This window comes from Furipterus horrens, unplaced genomic scaffold (assembly GCF_987537825.1).
Source record: "Furipterus horrens unplaced genomic scaffold, mFurHor1.1.pri manual_scaffold_8, whole genome shotgun sequence".
Taxonomy (NCBI): domain Eukaryota; kingdom Metazoa; phylum Chordata; class Mammalia; order Chiroptera; family Furipteridae; genus Furipterus; species Furipterus horrens.
This window is the reverse complement of record NW_028327178.1, coordinates 107713729-107735069: the sequence shown is the minus strand read 5'-3', so window position 1 is coordinate 107735069 and position 21341 is coordinate 107713729. Positions and strand designations below refer to the sequence as shown.

Here is a 21341-nt window from a genome sequence, read left to right as displayed (position 1 = left end):
AATCGTTTTGGGGAAACAAATCTTAAGAATTAGAATTTTAGATGATTCCCAAATAGCTTCTAACATTAATTTTTCATCTGCATCTAAAAAATATAGGTAGCAATACCAAACCATAGTGTACTTTTCTCTTTCCATTTTCAGTTTCCAAAGAAATGAAGATTATTTTAAGTAAATTTCTCATCATAAATTAGAGATGAATTGAATTGTCTGAACTGAATGAATATTCTGCAAGCCTTTCTCAAATTTTAATGACTAGTGTCGATTTTTCTTTCCCTGTCATTTTGGCAGTATATCTTGATCCAGAGATGCTCAGTCTTAACCATGTATTTCTAAGTTAGTGATCTTCTTTAAAGAACTTGTTAAAGTTGAATGATACGATTAGATGTTAGTGGAAGATGTATGGTATAAATTCAAAGAAACAATGCGATTTATAAAAATTTTCTCAGATCTTCGATAGTCTCACAAGTCGGTCAAGTTAACAGTACACCAGGACGCTCTCAGAATGAAATGCTTATTTCTGATGTGACCAGGGAGTGTAATAACGTAACTGTTGACACCACAGGCTTGGCCTAGGGACCCTGATTTGACTTGGAGCTCTTCCCCGAGCAGTGTGCACCCCCGGCCACAGGAAGCGCTCTGCATGTACCGTGTCATGGTTACGGCATGAGCTCGGAGCCGGACTCTCTGGCGTCAGACCCCAGCTTCACTGCTTAAGCGACCTTGGTCAAGTCCCTTAAGCTCTCTGCACCTTTGCTGTGTCATCTGAAGGACAAGGATGATAAGAAAACGACCCAGCTCATAGGGTTTCTGTGAAGATGACATTCATGTTGGTACACCAACTAGAAAAACGCCTAGCACACCATGTGTCACATAAGGTATTGTCTTTGATTGTCACAGTGCCTCACTAATAGTTACCAGGACTCGTGAGCAGGGCCAGCCTCATGTTCATGCACCCGGCAGTCACCCTGGGCCCCACGCTGAGAAGGGCCCCAGGCTGAGTTTGATTCTCTGCTGCTTTTTCCTTGAAACTCTGAATCACTTTGAACAAGGGAGCCTACACTCCCATTTTGCACTGGGCCTCACATATTTAGTTGCTGGTCCTGCCTTGAGGTAGACAGGATTATAGTTCACATTCGGCCCTGTTCTGGCTACGTGGCTTTGGACAAGCAACATTCTCTCTGTTCTCACCTGTAAACTACAGGTGTAATAGCTTCTGGGGAGAGTTAAATAAGCTAATGTGTAAGCAGTGACGGGCACCTACAAGTTGTCAGAAATGATACCTATTGTTATTATTAACATTTCCTCAATAAAATAGGTAGCCTGGCATTTTTGTGCTTCTCCTATAAATACATATTCTTGCTCACCATTACAAAATACTTTTCAGGGCAGTTAGTTTATTGAAAGTACATAATGAAATCATAAAACTCATCTGAAAAAATTAAGATATGTTTACAAGGGTGAAAGATCACATCTTAACTGTTACAGAAGGGCCTTATTAAAATTTGAGGCTTCTGTAAATCTCAGAAGTTCTTTGTTCTAGAACCCTGGACCAGAGCAGAATTCAGCTGACTTGAATTTGGGTGACAACGGATAAAACCCCTGAGAAACATATTAGTAACGAAGAGTGTGTTCAGAAACAGCATAAGAGGCACTGAAGACCACACGCCCCCAAACATTTATTCATGACAAACTGTACGGACTTCACAGGGGAGTGAGTGAGGTATGACGCGCGCACTGAAAGCAGAGAGGAATGTAGCTGAGGGCCTGCTGGACGCTGACTCCTCTGCAGCCTCTCAAGGATAGGCTATTATTTTTGTTGCTAATAAGATCTTCATGCTTTAACATTAGTTGTATTGTAGAAAGTAAATAAAATATTTCTGTAGACTTTGATGACATGTAAACACATTTTTTCAAATAAAAGTCAAAATAACATATATTCTTTCATAATTTAGAACACAGGATAGAGAGCACTCTCTATAAAGAAGGGTAAATAAAGCCTTCGAAAGAAAATTAGGGTACAGCATTTGTTTTGACAAAAGCATAATTAATGAAGAATCATTTCACCTTTACGAAATTAAGAATATATGTTGGTTTTTTACAACAGTCTCTGCTACTGGAAAAAACACTGAGAATCCTCTTGAAATCACAAGATATATTCTGATGTATTTTTATATCCACCCCCCAAATTTTAACTTGTTAGGTAAGTATACTCTGGAGAGATAATCTGATGACAGGAAGGTCAAAGCTTGAATCTCTGCCTTCATTTTAGAGTCCGCCATCATTTCCATCTGTCAATAAAAGTAAACTATAGTCACACCAGAGCCCTTGGTTCAGTTCTGTCAGCTCAACAGACTTGTAAATCTACCCTGGCTTTACTCGCCAATACCATGGGCGACAGTTCTCAGGGTCAGCTAAAATATTCTAGAGCTGCAGCAGCTAAAAGTACCAGGGGCCACCCAGTGCAGACGCCTCTGTAACTAGGAACAGCCTGGGGTCTTTGCAATTACTTCCCTTCTTGCCCCTCCGTAAGCTACGACGCCGCCGCAGACAGCGGGCACGCCGCTATGATAAAGGCAGAACCAGACCAGCCCCGCCCGGGCGATCTCACCTGTGAGCACCCACAATTCGACGTCCCCACAACTGTGCCCTACCGAACAACACCCACCTTAGCTGTTGGTTACATAAAATTTCAAGGAGGATATTTTCAAAATATTACGCGAGTAGCTGCTACTAAAGTCAAAGGCAATAAAGCATATAACACTCAAATTTTAAAAAGAAACATACTTCTTTTCTCCAAAACGGTTGGCAAGTAACATAAGGTCTCTTCAGGATACTGTCGAGTTTCATTTGGTCCCGTTTTGTCAACGGAATTAAATGATCTTTAGGTACATTTAACCTAGAAGAAGCCAATGAAAAAATTAGTAAAAACGAAGTGTTTCTATAACGTGAAGGTCACACTTATTTCACTTGTGTTTATTATACTATTCCAGGACACTCAGAAATCACAGATAAGAAAATCAGTACAGATCCCCCTTTAAGTCTGGAATTTTGGGGTTCTGGCACGTCCTAGACCAACACGTGGTCAAATTCACAGTGGAAGTCTGTTCTGAGTTGCTGGTTTTCTCGCTGTCTTACTCATAGGACAGTGAGAGGAGGACAGACACTGGTCATAAAACACACCCCGAGAGCATTAGCCTCACGTGTCCACACCGAGGCGGCTGCAGGGCTCCGTGGTACTGGAGCCCTGAGGTCCCACACGCGTGGCCACAACGAGATCTGTGTGGGGTCTTAGGTTCCACTGAGCGCTCGAGTCCTCGTGCTCCGTGAGAACGTTCTGGGCCATGAAAGTTAGTCTGTTACCGTCATATATGTGCACATGTGCATGCATGCACACACACACACACACCCCTATCTAGTTTTAATTTTAAAAAAGTAAAATGTAATTTTATCTTGGTATGTGTTTTAAAAATAGAACGTGGAAGGTCCAGGACTTAGGGTGCAGACTACTTTATGAAGTCACGAATGCTGGATTTCCCCAGACAGCTCCACAGCCAAATAGTCTTCTTCGGTGTCCCCATAATTATGACTACTTGCCAGCGGCAGCTATTGGATAGGGTGACAATTTGATTGAAAAGGGACCTAGTGGATTTCCCTTGAAAGCATATTTGTATAGCTGACCTACTTTTGAAAAAAATTTGATTGTCCATTTATGTAGAGTGGCTTTTGAGAGCACGAATGGAATCTGTGAGCTGCAGCGAGTTTCTCCAAACCCTCCACCTTAGTAATCGCCAGGTCGTTTGCTCTGGATTTGTGTTAGAAATGACATTCAAGCAGCACCCCCTCAGGGATTTTGACCGTGCCACAGAACACTAAACGGAACACGACTTTGATTCACTGGAGTGTAAAGACCCAAAAATAAAAAATTACATGTTTTCTCTTGCGCCTTTATTTAGTAAGGAGTGGCTGTCACCCCACGCCATCCACAGTCCAGATTTAGGACATAGTACCCCTTATCAGAGCCCGTGCCCTGCTTAAAGGGTCCGATCGACACGTCTAAGTTTGGTCTCACAGGCCAATTAAAGCAATACTACAATATTTGTAAATGTCCCATTAGCAGAGATGACTAAAAGTGAGGTCCTGTGCTGAGGGCCAGGCGGGCTCTTACTCCCCAGGGAAAGCAAAACAATTAACCTATCCAGAGGGCAGTCCGAGCCTCGAAAGTGCGCCTGCCCTTTGACCCCGCCATTCTGGGATGTCAGCCTCGGGGACTAATTAAGCCACAAGCACAGATTCAGTTACAAGAGGGTCCAGCAAAGCACCGTCTGTCAGACAGAGACCTGGAAACCACCCACGGGCCCGACTTTGAAGGGCCGGCCGAGTCAACACTGGGATATCCAGTATGTGAACGCAGTAACGCAAGGCATTAAAATGAGGCCGTAGGAGAGAGATGTGTTTACTGATTCGGAAAAGTGGCCTCATCGTGCTGTGTGAGAAAGGAGATTACAAACTAATATTAGAGTATGAGGCCGTTTTTGTGAGAAGCTGTCATTCTGCTCAGAAAATAATCTACAAAGGTAAAGCTGTTCATCTGAAGGTAGTTTTTACCTTATTTCATTTTTTTCTGTAATGAACACATATGTTAAACTTGCCAAACTTTAAGTTCATCAACGATGTATCTTAAAATGAGATTTTTTTATGAAATTGAAAATTTAAATCTAAAATAAAATTGATTCATATGCCAAATATTGTTGTCAATGATTACCATTTAACTAGATTCAATGTCTTATGCTTTATAAGTATAATACATTTCAAAGTATTTAACAGTAAAGGTAAAACAAAAACGTTTTCTAGCTACCCGGAAGCTGAACTCACCAACGTCATTTACGTATTTTAGTAGCCGAAGCAGAAACACTGATGGACCTGATGCACAACCACGTAACCCTGAGTCTCGGTGAACAGCGTAAATAACAAACACTAAGAGCTCTCCCTGGCAGTGGCCCTCGAAGCTTATTGCGACATGTTCCAACGAGTCATTATTTTAAGTGTCCCAGTTCTACTCTACTGCCTGACCTTTTGATGTCCGAAGGGAGGAGACCGAGCCACCGAAGAGCTGGAACCGTGAGGTGATGGGCTTCAAAGGCCATGGACTGCAAGAGAAGCGTGGTAGGTTAGGCTAAAGTGCAGAGAAATTGTACACTTGTCTTTGCAGCCCAATGTTTTATTTATTAAGAACAGATACTAAAGATCTCAAGCCGACCCCTCCCCACCCAGGGCCCACAGAAGTGAGAAAGTCCCCGAGAGCTTCGCTGAGCTGGACTTCCGGTGAGGTTTTCAAACCGCTCTGTAGTACCTCTGGGCTGATTCCCTAGAGAACCACGAAGGAGCCCTCTGCCTGTATGTAGCCCTGATGACTGTGATTCCCTATCAACACACCCTTTCCGTCTGCTCCCAACACACACGTCAGGGACACTCAAGGGGTATACCAGGGGCTCCCAAACTTGACCTGCAGCAGGACCACTTGGAGGGCCACCCCTAGAGATTCCGATTCAGTGGGTCTGGACAGGGACTGAGATTTGCATGGCTAACAAGTTCCCCGGTGACGCTGATGCTGCTGGTCTGGGACCACGCTTTGAAGACTGCTGGGGCATGCTAGTTGCAGACCCTAGAGGTAAAACTGGTCCTTAGGGAGGGGGAGAAGGGAATTGGCAAGGTCAGGGATCAAGGCACATGCAATGCTCAGAGCGTATTTGCTGGTCAGACAGCGTTGTTACCCAGAGGCCTGCGATGCCTTCAGCGGGTCAGCAAAGCGGAGGATACGGACGCCTCCGGCCGACAGCTAACCCCACTCTGTCGGCAGCCTGGTGGCACTGGTCGTGCTGGAAGCCGGAATCACAGCACAGAAACGGACTGGCCCTGGACTAGGGCAGTAGCTCCCTGGTACTTCTATGGGCCCTCCACTTACTAGGGGCTGATAAGTAAATGCAGAAACCATGCCAATGAATATAAAATATCTCAAGTGGAAGAAGAACAATACTTTTCTGTACTTACCATAGATCCATACTTATAAATGCACATTATTTCTATGCCTGTTAAAAGAGAGTTAACTTTAAAATTAGACTTCTCATATATCCTAGGTTAGATAATTTGCACTCTCAAACTAAGTCTAACGTCTGCAAATTTTATTTTTGTTGACATTGTCAATGAAATGTTATGGTTCATTTGAATATGGCTAAAGTAGCAATAAATTACCTCAAATGATTACAGTCATTAATTTTAATCCAATAATCATATTCTTTAAAAATATTTATGGAAGTGCTCTAAGAGCAAAGAAACACAAAAATACAAATATGAGTTAATTATTATAGTCTCAAATATAAATGATGAGTTACCATGTGGGTCAGCATCTACAAGAGTGAGAACGGGGATGTGAAATGTGTCCCACAGCTTCTTGACTAAAAGTCTGGTGTTCAGATCAGGCACTCCCTTCCCCTACAAGCAAGATTGAAATGGTGCATTGTAATTCCAGAAGAAGGAAACTGATAAAACAGCGTCCTGCTCATTAATAATGTAAGAGTCAGCTCCCCTCACCTTACATCGCAGGTGGTGGAGGACAGGTGTTGACAGGGGAAAATGTCCAGCATATACAACAGGGTGAAAAAGCCCACACCCATTCGTACCTGCGACTTAGTTGTTCCGGGCCGAGAGCTATTTCAGCAGAAGCAGGAATAATAAAAACCCTACACGCTTAAAGATGTTCACCGCGTTATTTTAAAATGACAAAAACACTATAAAGAGCCATAATATCTCGCAACAGGGACACCGAGGGGCAGCACTGCACAGTGGTGGCTTGATACGCGCCAGCCAAGGGGCCAGCAGCCTAACGTCCCTGGGCTGACATTCCGGCTCTGCCACTTCAGAGTAGCACAAACCTGAGTGAATCCCCAGCCCTCTGCGGTTTAGGGCGGTGTAACACTTTATGAGATCAGACAGGAATTAAGTTATTCAGTAACCGTAAAGCACTAAGAGTACCCGGTTAAAACTTAGGACGTGACAAAGCTGAGAGGTGGAATAGCCTATTCTGAAGCCATGAAAGCCATTACGTGGAACAGTGGCTCACTGGGCCTCACCACAGTGGTGAGTGGGAGAAGCAGAGCAGCAAAGGAAACGGCGGACAGAGGAGAAGGCTGGTGGGGATCGGGAACAGGCTTCCCATCGCACAGCTCTGAGCTGGGATTCCTCCTCTGCCAATCATCCGTGGGTGGCACCGGGCGAGTTTCTTAGTCTCGTTAGGCTGTGGCTTTATTTATAGAATCGGGATAAACATGCCTGCCACACGGAACTATGTCTCTCTAGCAATGTGGAGCGGGACTATCCGAGCCCGAGTCCTGGTTTTGCGGTAAATACCTTCTGCACCCGAGCGCCCTCACGCTAAAATGGGGCGATGGTAGTGCCTACCTCATAAAGCAGCTGCGGGACTTCACAAGCTGTTATGTGACAAACAGCAATAAACATGGACTCTAAGCAAAGTGCTCAGAGCAGGATCACTTAGTAAATGGTAGTGTACTTTTATTTTTTCCCTTTGGGGAAAGACAAGATGTGTATGTGGCGGGGGGGTCAAAGGGAACCAAAGGACACCCCGTGAATAAAGAGCCCCAATCTCAGCTCCCCTCCGCAGCGGCAGCCGCGACAGTGGGCCACCTTGTGGGTGTTCCCTGGACGTCACGGCAGCCCTTGCCAGCGGAACCGTGGCAGCAGCAACGTGCGGGCAGGCAAGGACTAGGCGGCGGCACAAAGAAGAAAGACGAGCCGGAAGAGGACCGCGTGTGACGTTTTCTTCTCTCAGTGTGTGTCCTACCGCCCCTGGCAGGGTGACACTGGAAGCCTGTGTTTCCTCACGTGGTACTAGGAAGTCGCTGGTATTTACAGATCAGGTCCATCACCTTGGTTTTGAATTTTTAAAAATATCTTTATTGCTTTTCGAGAGAGAAATATCATTGTGTGAAAGAAACATTGATTGGTTGCCTCCCGTATGCGCCCTGACTGGGGGTCAAACCCGCAACCTAGGTATGCGTCCTGACTGGGAATCGAACCACAACCTTTGGGTGTGCAGGACGGTGCTCCAGCCAGCTGAGACACCTGAGCTTGATTTTAGTCAGATTTGAGGCTGTTTAAATAAATACCTTTGAGCTCCGGCTGGGGAGCTCAGTTTATTAGAGCATCGTCCTGATACACCAAGACTGAGCATTTGATCCCCAGTCAGGGCACATACAAGAAGCAACCAATGATGCAGCAGTAAGGGGAACAAAAGAAAATCAGTGTCTCTCTCTCCCTTTTTCTCTCTCTTCCTCGCTCTCTTTCTCTCCCTGAGCCTCAAGAAAATCAATTAAAAAGGTTAAACAGACACCTCGGAAATTCTTGTTCTATGACCCCAAAGGACGCATCATGGGGATAAAAGAATGTCCTCCAGGCTGCACAGAGGACACCGACCCTCCTCCGCAGCGCCGAGCACCATGTGAGCCGTGGGGCTGTGGCAGAGGTGATGGTATACCGTAACGATGATGCACGGAGACATCCTGCTGCAGAAGTTGTCATCTAGCAGGCGCTGAAATGTCGCATCTTTTTCTACAATTAATAGAAATTTTGCATCTGTAATTAAATCTGTGAAGTTAAGGAAGACAAATTTAAGGTAAGAGCGCTTCAGTTTAACCAACTGAATAACGGTGTCCTTTAGATCAATTCAGAAGCAGTTACAGATCACAGGATTTTCATTTTTACCTTGAAATACGTAACATACTTATTCCTGTGTGTAGTGATCTGCCTCTCCTACTAAATGGTGAGCTCCTAAAAGAACCCCACAGAAGGGACCATGGCATGTTCATCTTGACCATCGTAGGGTCTGGCTTGGTGGTTGGCCATCAGAAGCCTTAATTTAACAAGGTAATAAATGAATGAACATTCCAGAAGTTTAAGCAGTTTTCCATTCAAAGGATACTCCAAATTCCTTGAATATTAGATGGCACAGCAACAGCCTAAGTTAACAAAACAAGACAGTTTTTATTTTAGATAAAAAGAAAGTATAAAAATGACAACAAACTCACAACTATCAACCACTGAATCTAAAAAATAACAACAAAACTCAACTAAGCAAACCAGAACAGGAACAGAATCATAGGTGTGGGGATCATTTGCAGAATTATCAGCTGGGAGGGGGGAGGGGATGAGGTGCAGGGACTAAGAAGCATAACTGGTTGGTACAAAATAGACGGGGGGAAGTTAAGAATAATATAGGAAAGGGTGAAGCCAAAGAACTTACATGCACGACTTATGGTCATGAACTAAGGGGGGTGGGATTGCTGGAGGGAAGGGGGTACTGGGCAGAGGGGAGCAAAGGGGAAAATAATTGGAACTCCTGTAACAACATAATCTATAAAATATACTTAAACAACAACAACAAAAAAATAAAAAGAAGAAAAGGAAGAAAAGAAAAGGGAGATCTGCTATGTATGCAGGAAACCACACAGTTGTCAGAGAAGGAGCTCCGGGGAGGAGTCACTTGAGCTGAGACCTGAAGGACGGGGAGCAGCCAGCAGTCCAGCTACATGCAAAGGCCCAGAAACTTTAATTAAAGGAATTGAGAGGAGGCCAGAGGCTGGAGCACCGTGAGTAAGGGGGAGATTCACACAACAGAAAACCAGGTGGTGAGAATTCTTTAAGAAAACTAATACGTATTAACCAAGGCGCTCCAATCAATTTAATTCTAAAAAAGAAAAAAAATAAAGTATAACTGCATTTTAAAATTTATCACAAAAATCCTGTATTTCCATTTTTTACAAAATGTACCTGCCATCAGAGGTTTAGGCCACAGTACGAAACAATAGGGAACATTTCTTCTTCAGTAAGAAAACAGACGCACCCTGAGCTACTTCCCAGCAGGTGGGAATTTCTTAAGAGAGCGAGGCTGTGCGGCTTAAAAGGCAGGAGCAGCGGGTGAAGGAGAGACCTCCCTGTGCAGACCCGGCAGCACCCGCCCACAGGCTCCTCTGCGACCCGGAGCGCTGGCCCTCTGCAACCCACTCTCGCTTCACGCTGCGGGCCTTCTGCGTGCCAAAGCCAAGCTAAGCGGCTTTCTTTTAAGCACATTAGTTTCAGAACCAGAAGGTTTTATGAAGATTACCTAAATAGTCACGTTAAAATGGTCAACCCACACTCTACCTGAAAACAACAGTATGGTTTTTTTTTAAAATAATTTATTTATTTGTTTATTTATTTATTTATTTTTAGAGAGAGGGGAAAGGAGACAGAGAGGGAGAGAAACATCACTGAGTGGTTGCCTCTCACTCGCGCCCCCAACTGGGGACCTGACGTGCAACCGAGTCACGTGCCCTGACTGGGGATCGAACCAGCGACGCTTGGCTCGCAGGCCGACGCTCAATCCACTGAGCCACAGCAGCCGGGAACAACAGTACGTTTTTTAAAGAAATGTGCACGTTTATTTCAACGACACCTGACAAGTGGCATATTTTAAAACTATAGCTATTCATCCTTCAGCTTTAGTTAAAACCTTGAGCTCCAAACTACATGGCAAGCAGAAGATAAAACACGTTTCTAAGACGGGGGTCGTACAGGGAGCGAAGGGGGGAAAACACGGGCACTCACCGTTGCGCTGCTACAGTTCACTTTGGTGCCGTCCTCCTCGGTGAACCTTAAATTGCCAGCAATCAAGCCTTTTGATGTAGATAACTAAAAAAAAAGAAAGAAAAAAAAAGACATATTCGAAAACTTTTTCACAAATATATTTTTATGCTTCGAAGTCATTCCTCACGTACACCTGCTAAAACATATGTATTTTTAGCTCATTATATGTAAGTTGTATTTAGAAATGAAAAATATTTGGTACTTCATTTATTTTGATCCCATTCATCCAAGGGAAAATATTGAGAATAGATATTTAAATTTACAGTAAGAAAAATACAGTGTCAAAAAATATCAAAAGAAGGCACAGATCACATTTATTCTTCCATTATAATTTTTATACAAACGTTTTGTCTTAAAAAGATAAAATGTCTTGTATGAAATGCTACTCACTATATGCAGACACCTCCTGGGCACTTTCAACATACAGGAAATGTCATTGATGATGCTGTCCACGACCGTCTGACTACCGAAGAGCTGGCTGTCCGTGTAATATATGTCTCTACGGAAATTTAAAATATATATGTATGTATTAACCATGTTCTCCTTGAATATGACAAGTTTGATTGGATGAGACACACATATAAACAAAGTAATCTATTACCTGCAGTCTAGTCTGATGTAACTTTCCAGAACATACCATGAAAGTTAACCTAACTAAATCTCACACGGCCTTTGAAAGAGTAATTTACCAGAACAATCCATTTACCTCTTGGTGGCGTAAGTGTCGCTCTGGACTAATTTATAGATCATGGACAGTATTTTAAGAATTAAAGCTGGAAAATAAGATACAATAAACAAGTTACTCATCATTTCTCTAATTCAAAACATTTGACAGCCACCAGTTCCTTCCCATAACATTACAAAAGTGGTCTTTCCAAAACAGAAGTACAGAACATAATTGCCTGAAGAGTTAGATAAAATTATTGCTCAGTGAACAGCAAAATGGAGAACATACTTTCTCACCAAATCGTGTACTCTGAAAATTTATTTTGGAGTTACAATTTACTTCCACGGTTAATGACAGACAATACAACATCTACAAATTTATTTCGAGTATGAGAGTGGTTTATTGAAGAACAAGTGAAATTATTGAAGTAGGAATAATGAAAACTCTGCAGGTAACCAAACTCATTTATTACTAAAAGCCGAGAGAGAGGTGAACTTACCAAAATTTTTCACTGATTTTGGTGAATCACTTCTGATTTTCCTTGTGGTACAATGAGATACCATCTGAAGACCCACAGAATCTTCAAACCTGCCATTTTATTTAAGGCAAGGGAATATAGTAAAAAAACAATTAATTTCTGAATTCCAAACAATATACACTTAATGTCCTCTTCTGCATATCATTTAAATCCACAGTTCCCTGTAATGTAAGCATGAAGGCTTTAGGATAATCCCAGGTGACAATTGGGTAATTAGTGTTGTGGCAGACAGAAGAACTAAAAGAAAATGTTTAAAATAAAGACATTATAGACCTTTGATTATGACATATGTGTGTGTCTATATATTTCTTTCCTGGGAGGACATTTAGTGTATATGAACTATTTTCAAATATTTCACAATTAGCATTTTGCTAATTTTAACAATTTACTCAAGAGCTTTATTCAATTTAATGAGTTTTGAAATATTTAATTTCTGATTTACCTCCAACGTTACATGAAATGAAACCCTTTGTGCTGGGTTGTGACAGTGAATTACTGAGCCTGTCCTAAAGGTGGCAGAAGGCACCGGGCAAATAAGCCAGCAGTCAGGGGCTGCAAGGCTTGGTGAAACCCATTTTGCAAAACATGAAGCCAAATATGATTCAAAAGCTTAGGTTTTATATGGGTTATATTAATCCTAAAAGAATACTCAGTGACTCTCAGCCTCAAAACTACTTCTGCTCTGTTTCTGTGACTCTGGCGGAGAACTACTTTTGTGGCGTTTTCGTGGGTCAGCGGGAAGATTCTGCAGGCCGAGGGCCCCAGGAAGACAGGCCGTGTAACCAGCTCCCAGGACTGTGATGCCCTGTTTGCTGACGCTACCCTCTGGGACACACGCTCAGCAGGGGAAGGCCTTAGCAGGAAGGGCCTCTGAAAGGCGCTCTGCGTTCAGGACACAGTCCCATTGTTCTCAGCAGCAGCGTTGGCCGTGGGTCCCCAGAACAGGGGTTTGCTTCCTGAGCAGAGAGGAGAATCCCCCCTTGGGGTGACGGGAAGCCCAGATCTAAGCGCGGAGCCTATTTTTGGCAGAGCCGGACGGCCTTATCACAGGCATCGCCGTTCCTAGCGCTCTCTGAGCTCCGGTCTTTCTTCCTGGCCTTGTCTCCCCGCTGCCTCGCCTTCCACGCCTCCTTCTAGTTTACAGAACCTGCCTGTATGGTATGTGTCTTGTAAAATTCCTTACATACTTTTTGGCAGGGGTAAAACAATTAAAAAAAAAAAAAGAAATCTGACTAGAACTCTAACTTAACTAAATTCAAATAGTGACATAGATACTGCATTTAAAAGTATAAAAAACGCAGAACGCCCACTTTATATTTTCCCAGGTCGCTCGGTTGTCCATCGTGAATGCGGGGGCTTCGTTTCTCGCCAAGCTCGTGATTACGTCTCGGATGACACCTTCTATGGACGCGAGAACCTCAGCACTGCAACGAGGAGCACACGTGACTCAATCTGAGTCCTGAGCGAGGCCTCCGCGGCAGGTGACGTGTGCCCGGATCAGCGCTGCGGCCGAGTCCGACGGCTGTTTCTGAGACCGGGTGACGCACGTCATCAGGTGCCCCGCTGACCTCTGACCTCAGCACCGCGTTAGGACACCAGCACTGACAGCGGGCACTAACTCGTCAGGAATTGCATTTGCTTGTAACTTTCTTTTTCCAACAATTACCCATTGAAGGTGCATCTCCCTCTTAATGACTAGACACTACAATTAAAAATATATTTTAATCTACTTTCCATATTTAACCTACTTCGATACACACTTCTTGGCTGGAAAGACTACTGAGTGTTTCGATTTAAAAATGATGTCACGTTGGCTGTGGGTTTCCTTCCCCAAACCGCACTGCAAAAATACCCCCCTTTCCAAAGAAACACTCCTTTTTGTAGCCTGTGACCCTCATTGATCGCATGCTTTCAATGGGCCCTTTTGCATTTTAAAACTTTTAAAAAAATCGCTACCATGAAAAGACCTGGCAACGCTCATGCCCCTTTACAGCAGGCCATTCGGCCCGAGCCCGGCGTGCTGGGCGCTGCCTCAGTTTCCCCACGCGGCTCCGGGAGATCGAACCCAGCACACGCGCGAGTGCGGGTTCTTCTCGCTCCCCCCGCAGCCTGCGTTCGTCGGGACCGCGTGTATCAGAAGATGAAATTCAAACCATTTCAGGTTTTCCCGCGTCGGCCTGTATAAACTGACGCTACTATTCATTTCTTCCCAATTAAAAAAAAAAGCTGCAGGACCAGCTCGGAGATACGATCAGATTAATTTACATCTGAAATGTAAAGCGGGACGTCCTCCCTTCCTGCAGCCCCTTAAATTCTCCCCCAAACCAAGTCCTTACGCAAAACGTGTTTACTGGTGGGTTTTCCTTCCTTTTTTTTTTTTTTTTTTTTAAATGGTTGGTTTGGGTTTAAAAATAAAAGTAACTTATTCAGGCCGAAAGACTTTGCGGATAACCCCGAGAAGCGGACCACGGACGCCAAACGACACGGCGTTTCCCGGGAAGGCCGGCGCCCACGGAAACCATTTCCTGCGGTCACGCCCGCGTCCCGCGGCCCCGGCAGCGCCGCGCTGGGCCCCAGCTGCCGCCGAAGAACCCGTTTAAAACGCGGGTCGTCTCCGCCGGCAAGAAAACGGCCATTTCCGTCTAAGCGACTTACGACGCGGCGCCTGCCTTGTCCTCTTGGACGAAACGCACTCACTGAGAACTCACGACTTTCCTTTTTCTCTCCCTCCACCCCCCAAAAGGTGACGAAAACGCCTTTACTATTTTCGCCAAAAAGAAAAAGAAAATTGTTTTGTCTTTAACTGGGACCCAAACTCCTCGACGGGCAAGCTTCTCAGAAAAACCTGCGAGCGCGGCCACGGGGAGGCTCCCGGAACATTCTAGAAAGGGACGCGGGGCGGGGCTGCCACGACGCCTTGGGGGCTAAGTAAGACTTAGAAGCGGGGGCGGAAAGGCGGCTTCTCAGGGTCACGGCCGCGGGCACCGGGGGCCCCTCTGGCGGCCTCCACATTTGGCTGCCGATGTGGAGAGGCCGGAAGCTGCAACCGGGCATTTCCCCTCAGGGCGCCTCAACCCGCCCGCCAGGCCCCGGAGCCTTGTCGCCTCCCGCCTCTGGGGCGCGCGCCCCGCGGGGGAGCCCTGGTACCTAGAGGCCGGGTGCGTCCCCCCGCCCGCGGGCGCCCCGCCGCCTCTCCTCAGGGCGGCCAGCAGAGAAGCCCTGTGCCGGTCCAAAACCTCGAAGAAGGCGGGCTCAGGCCCCATGGGCGCGAAGGCCATGAAGACGGGCAGCAGGGACCGCCCTGAGCCTGGAAACCCAACGTGTCCCCGAAGGGCTCTCGGGCGCGTGTGCGGCGCGGGCGCTGGCGGACCAGGCCTGTCCCCGCTTCCTGGCCGAGGCCTCTTGCGCACGCGCACACGGTACCCTGCAGAGGCCGCGCAGACGCATGCGCAGAGCAGCGCCCTGGGAGTGGCGTGCGCACGCGCAGTCCGGGCACTCCCCCGCGTGGCCACAGCTCGGGGGGCCGCGTGTTGGGTCCTTCCTCGCAAGAAACGGGGACCAGCGGGGTGTGCTCGGGATGTGGGACCTAGATGCCACGGGCAGGGTTTCCTGTTTTCTATTTTTGGCTGTTTAGGGAAAGAAGTGCCGCAGATTTGTCATTGTGACCAATAGCGATGGCAGCTCCGCTGTGTGGCGGGCGCAGTGCGAGGCCGCGGGCTCGGCTGTGCGCGGAGCCAACGAAGTTCCTGCCCGTCCCACCGTCTGTGCGGGCGTTGGGGCTTGCACAGGCCGGTCCGCTCGGCTTCCCGCTGTCGATTCTCATAACCAGCCCCGCAGGTCGCGCGTGGGCTCGTGGGGACGTTGCAGGGGCGGGCGCAGGGCGGCCCCCGGCTCGGCAGGCCCGCGTTAACGCTTAGCAGGTTCAAAGGCAGGACACACTCGGTCCATTTCGAATTTCAGATAAGCACCAAATGCTTTTTTTTTTTTGAAGGGTAACTAGACCCCACGCAATCTCCGGGACCATCCTTTTACGAAAAATGTGATTGTTCTGAAATTCGAATTTAGCTGACGTCCGGTGTTTTCTCTGGGGATCCTGCCATTGGAGCGCGTGGTCCCCTTGCCCACGGCGGGTGGCAGCTTTCTCCCTGCTCACTCCCATCCTCTGGGGCAGAGGACAGGGATGTCAGCCCCAGGGAAGGGCTCTGGCCTGTGTCTGGGCGATGCCGTCCTTGAGAGAGGACAACGGGGAGACACCCTGGAGCCGCGCGGCTGACCGGGGCCTGGGCTCTTTGTCCCCTCAGTTCCAGGTGATTGCACAGTTTTAAAACAAATCCTGCTTTCCCTCCATGCGTCATAATGGCCTTGCTCTGTTCCCAATGACGGTTGCTGCCGGTGCCGAGCACGATGCCGAGTTATCACAAACGCTTGCTCGCCATCTCCGCGGTGCGAGGAAGTGTTAGGCACCGAGGGCGCAGCCGTGAGCAAAGCGGGGGTCGGCGAGGGGCGCACTGGGATTAATAGGCGAACAGGGGAATAGTTAAGTGGAGGATCAGAAGAGGATTCACATCGACGACCCTAAGCAGTGGGAATTGTTATCCTCCGTTCACAGAGGGAGAAACTGAGGCACAGAGAGGCTGAGCGATTGGTGCGGGATTGCGCCACGTGCACGACCGAGCCGAGAGGCAGAGCTCGACTCTAAGTGAGTTCTTTGGACTAGGATACGAGGCGCTGCTGATGGTCTGGCTGGGAGCCTGTCATCACTGTGTGCGGGCGTCTTTGGGGACGGGGTGGCCCCCTGGCCTCAGTCCTCTCATCTTTCAGATGGGGGCATGGCAGCAGGTGGGTTCCCCTTTATTATCACCGATAAGGAGCAAACAAACAGAGGCCTTCGAAGGGAGAGGCCAAGTCAAGGACGTCCCCGAGGTGTCTGGGCGGGGCCTCTCTCCTGGGACCAGAACCACCTGCAAACTTGTCTCTGTCTCCCGTGAGGACAGGCTCCTCTGTATCATGTGTCGCTACATCTGACATGACATGAAAGGTCCTGAGCTGAGCGGGGGCACAGCGAGGGGATCAAAACAGGCAAGGGAACAAACGCATCACAAACGCGGCGTTCCTGCAGGGAGAAGCTGCCAGGCGCGGCCTGGAAAGGTCCCTGCTGTGGCGGAGCAAAGCAGGGGGCGTCTGTGCCTCCCAGTATCCAGCCCCACTCAGGTCACTGGCACGCGTGGCAAATGCACCATCTCCGATCAAAGTCAGCCGTAGCCTGAGGCTGTGACAGGAAACCAGAGAGAGAACTCTGCCCTAGCAACGTACCGCAGACAAAAATCGGCAGGTGCCGCTTTCCAGGGTGGTCACCCCACGCACCACACCCGGTTCTCTCTTCCCGTGGGTCCGCTGTGCTCAGCATGGGGACGGCGCCCGGGCTGCAGGCCACTGAGAAAATGGAAAGCCTTCCCCCAAACTCACTTTCTTCTGAGCTCCACCTGATGCCCTGGACTCTGTCTGAGGGCTGGGGCCTCCCTGCGGGTTGGGAAGAACACGGTTAAATTAGGGATAATGCTATTCTATTCTATTCTATTCTATTCTATTTTTTACTTGTATTTTTTTATTTTTAAAACCTCACCCAAGGATATGGTTATTGATTTGAGAGGGAGAGGAAGGGAGGGAGAGAGAGAAGCATCAATCATTGTACCCTGTACACACCCTGACCGGGGATCGAATCTGCAACCCAGGCATGTGCCCTGACCAGGAATCGAACCCACCATCTTTTGGTGTATGGGACGATGCTCCGACCAACTGAGCAACCCGGCCAGGGCTAGGCATAATTCTTGTGTCCAGGTCTAACCCACGACAAAAGGGAAAGAAGGTAGGGAAGGATGAGGATGTCGTGCTTATTACATTTAAACAAGGTGGTTTCTTTAGCAAACGTAAGTGAACAACATATTATAGATGTCTGAGACAAAGACAGGAAATGCTGTAGTGATTTCTTTACTTCCTGGGGCTTTATGAGGTGTTTTTCTTTTCTTTTAGCTTTTAAGAAATTATAAAAATGCATGCTTTTCGTGAAATATTGACAAAATTCAGCAGGTATGAAGTAAATGTGAAAGAAACCCCCGCTGCTGCAGCCACTCCCTGCCCCACCTTGATCTGTCCTCTCTGGACTCGGATCCTTCAGACCCAGGAATTATTCCTTTGTGCCCCAGGGCCTTTGCACTTGCTCTTCCCTTAGCAGCCTGGAATGCTTTCTTCTTACTCTGCCTTTGCTCCCCACACCGAGCCTGGCTCATTCTCCGGTATCCTTCAGATCTCGATCCGGACATCTCCCTGGACCATCCCTAAGGAAGTCTTGACCCCCGGTTTTTCCCCTGTCTTGATAGGCCTGCATCCCTCCGCCCTGTCAGTCCCAGGAGACCCACAGTGTCTGGCACACGAAAGGCACTCAGGACTGTTTGTTGAATGAATGAACAACTCCCAATGGGATTACCTTTGTCTATTTGTAATATCCCAGGCATCTTTCTACAATGCCTGAAGAAGCATAGTTTTTTAAATGATTGCAAACTTATTCTACATTCTTCTGGCATTGCTGCCACTGGTTGTAATAGTAGCTGCAGTTTGCTGACGGTCAGGCATGGGATCAAGCGCTGCACACATAAAATCTCATTTACTCCCTCCACCCATTTTACAGGGGAGAAAGCTGAGGCTCCGAGAAGCAGAAATAAAATTGCTGAGTGTCACAGAGACACAAAGGACAAAGCACTGACCTGAACCGTTTCTCTGCACTCAGTTGCCATGTGAGTTGTCTCAAAGTGAGAGTAATTTAGTGTCGATGAATTAATTTCCCCATGTTTCATAATCATGGGTTATATAGCTGGGCGTATGATGTAAAGCGGATCAGTAAAAGAAAAACTGAATTTTAATAAGCTCACCAAAATATTTGTAAGCCTGGGGGTCACCTTATTGGCGAAGGCATGTTTGTTTTCATAGAGGAAGTGCTAGAAAGCATCCTCATGTACCCAGGGCCAGCTGCCGTGACTGTCAACTCACGGCTAACTTGTTCATCTAGACCAGTGGTTCTCAACCTTCCTAATGCCGCGACCCTTTCACACAGTTCCTCATGTGGTGGTGACCCCCAACCCTAAAATTGTTTTTGTTGCTACGTCATGACTGTAACTTCGCTACGGTTATGAATCGTAATGTAAATACCTGATATGCAGGATGTATTTTCATTGTTACAAACTGAACATAATTAAAGCATAGTGATTAATCACAAAAACAATATGTAATTATATATATGTTTTTCCATGGTCTTAGGAGACCCCTGTGAAAGGGTTGTTCGACCCCCAAAGGCGTCGCAACCCACAGGTTGAGAACCGCTGGTCTAGATCCATCCCCTTCCCAGCCCTCCCTTTAGATTATTTGGAAGCAAATCCCAGGCACCGTATTATCCATAAGTATTTGAACATGTAGCTCTAAAAAAGGGGGGATTCTTTAAAAAACATCCATAATTCCATTATTATATCAAAACTTACATTCCCAATCATTTTTAACACCACCAAATATCCCGTCACTGCTCAACCGTCCCCCGTTATTTCATGAATTGTTTGTAGAGGTTATTCTTGTCGAAGTGCAGATAAGGCCCGCCCATCCGTGGCTGTTAGCTGATGAGTCTCTTCAGTCTCCTTAATTCTATAGGTTCCCTCTTTTCTTTCCTTGCAATTTATTTGGTGAAGACACTGAGTCATTTGTCCCGGAGAGTTTTGTGCAGTTAAGAGTTTGTGAATTGCAACCCTGTGGTGTCATTTAACATTTGTTTCCGTCCCCAGTATTTCTTGTAAAGTGGTGGTTAGATTTAGGGGCTTGACTGTTTCTGGTTTGATTTTTTTTTTTTTCTTTAGTAAAAACATTTCATAGGTGGTTTCAAATATTTACGACCTCCCAGACAGCCTCCCAGGACCTCTGTGGCTGGGGCTTCCAGGTGGAGGAGTTCCGGGCGAGTCTGAGCCTCGCGCTGACAGAAGGAGAAGCTGGGCCCAGGGGGAGCGGTTGTGCCCCGCAGAATCCTACGCAGAGACCAGCCCAGAGCAGGAAATCTGGGGACAGCTTCAGAGTTGTCTCTGAGTGCTCTCACCCTAGGTGGCCCTTGCCACCAGCCCGACTCATCCTGTCTGCTTTTTATTTCTCTTGTCCTCACCCCCCAACGGGGCTGCTAATGACCCTCTCCCACTGCCCCCCTTTGTTGGAATTGCTAAAGCTGCAACCTAAAGACACCCCACCGCAGCCGTTCTCCAGGTCTGTCCTGATGTGTGGCCTAGGCTGGACCCGAGGAACCAGTCGACACACTAGGTAGAGACGTGCTCTGATTTGAGGAGACTTTAAGATAGTGCAGGTCATTCTCCACATCCCCCTCCACTGCTCCTTCTTCTTTCATCATCTGTTTTCCATTTTATAGACTTCTTGGCAACTGGTTTGGATCTATTGAAGGAGACCTTTTCTAAAAGACCAGAAGGTGTGTTTGGTGCCCAAAGCCAAGGTGATAAGACTCCTCAGGTGCTTCCCCCTCCACGTCCTGCCTTTCCCGTGCACACGCCAGATTTACCTCATGGCCAATTTGTGATTCACAAGCGCCATCCTGGTGCCCAGGGCCCTTCTAGCCCTAGCGCTTCAACAAAGAGCAAGGTCGCCAAGTGCCCCCACACACTGCTGGTCTTTGGGTGGAGAAGTCAGATTATAAAGAGAAAACTAAGTACACGACATCAATCCAATGAGTTTAATGAGGTGCTGTGGGAGAAACGGATCAGCGTGTTAGGAGAGCAAGAGAGGGGGCAGGAAGGTGGGCAGGAAAAGTAGGAAACGAGGAAGAGACGACCCCGGGGTGGGGCGAGGAGCACACACAGAGTCCCAGGGAGGACGTGCCTGGGGAGTTTGAAGCTCAGAGAGCCGGCCGGTGCTGCCGAGGGCGTGGGTACCACCAGGCGGCCGGAGACGAGGACGCTGAGAGCCTCCACTCCACCCCCCTCCAGGGAGGAGAGAGATGAAATGAAATCATTTATGTAGAGCACTTACTTTAGTGCCTGGCAGTCAATCCGCCCACGCTGTCTCATTGCTAGCCGCCTCTGTGAGTCTGTATCGTGAAACCCTATTGATGTAAGCATTGGTAGGTGTATCGGCAGACGTGGCAGACACCACTGCAAACAGTGTCGTGACGAGGACTCATGCCCGTCTCCTAGGCAGGACGCAGGACACGCATATCTTCACCTCCACGAGATTTTGCCAAAGGAATCTCTAAGGTGGCCACAGTGGTGTGCGCTCCCAGCGGAAGTCCCCATCATGCCATCCTTGCCCACCCCCGATAATGTCGGTGTTTTCTATTTTTTCCCACCTGAGGGTATGAAACAGCGTCCTCTTACGGTTCTAATCTGGGTGCCAGGCACTTTACCTGGA

General features: G+C 47.2%; 1 protein-coding gene across 2 annotated transcripts; it reads right to left on the bottom strand.

Annotated features, from left to right (window-relative positions):
• Positions 1–2168: 2168 nt before the first annotated feature.
• On the bottom strand, positions 2169–15178 carry SPO11 (SPO11 initiator of meiotic double strand breaks). 2 transcript variants are annotated; one of them, XM_090285335.1, is made up of 13 exons: positions 15048–15178; positions 13211–13324; positions 11862–11950; positions 11402–11468; positions 11086–11194; positions 10657–10740; positions 8993–9029; positions 8549–8658; positions 6390–6489; positions 6049–6086; positions 5071–5147; positions 2785–2896; positions 2169–2288 (listed from the first exon to the last, which is right to left on the bottom strand). In XM_090285335.1, the coding sequence occupies exons 1-13, from the start codon at positions 15176–15178 to the stop codon at positions 2169–2171; spliced, it is 1188 nt and encodes a 395-aa protein (XP_090141461.1). The 2 variants fall into 2 exon arrangements, with proteins under 2 accessions (XP_090141461.1, XP_090141462.1); XM_090285336.1 differs by lacking the exon at positions 13211–13324.
• Positions 15179–21341: the final 6163 nt, after the last annotated feature.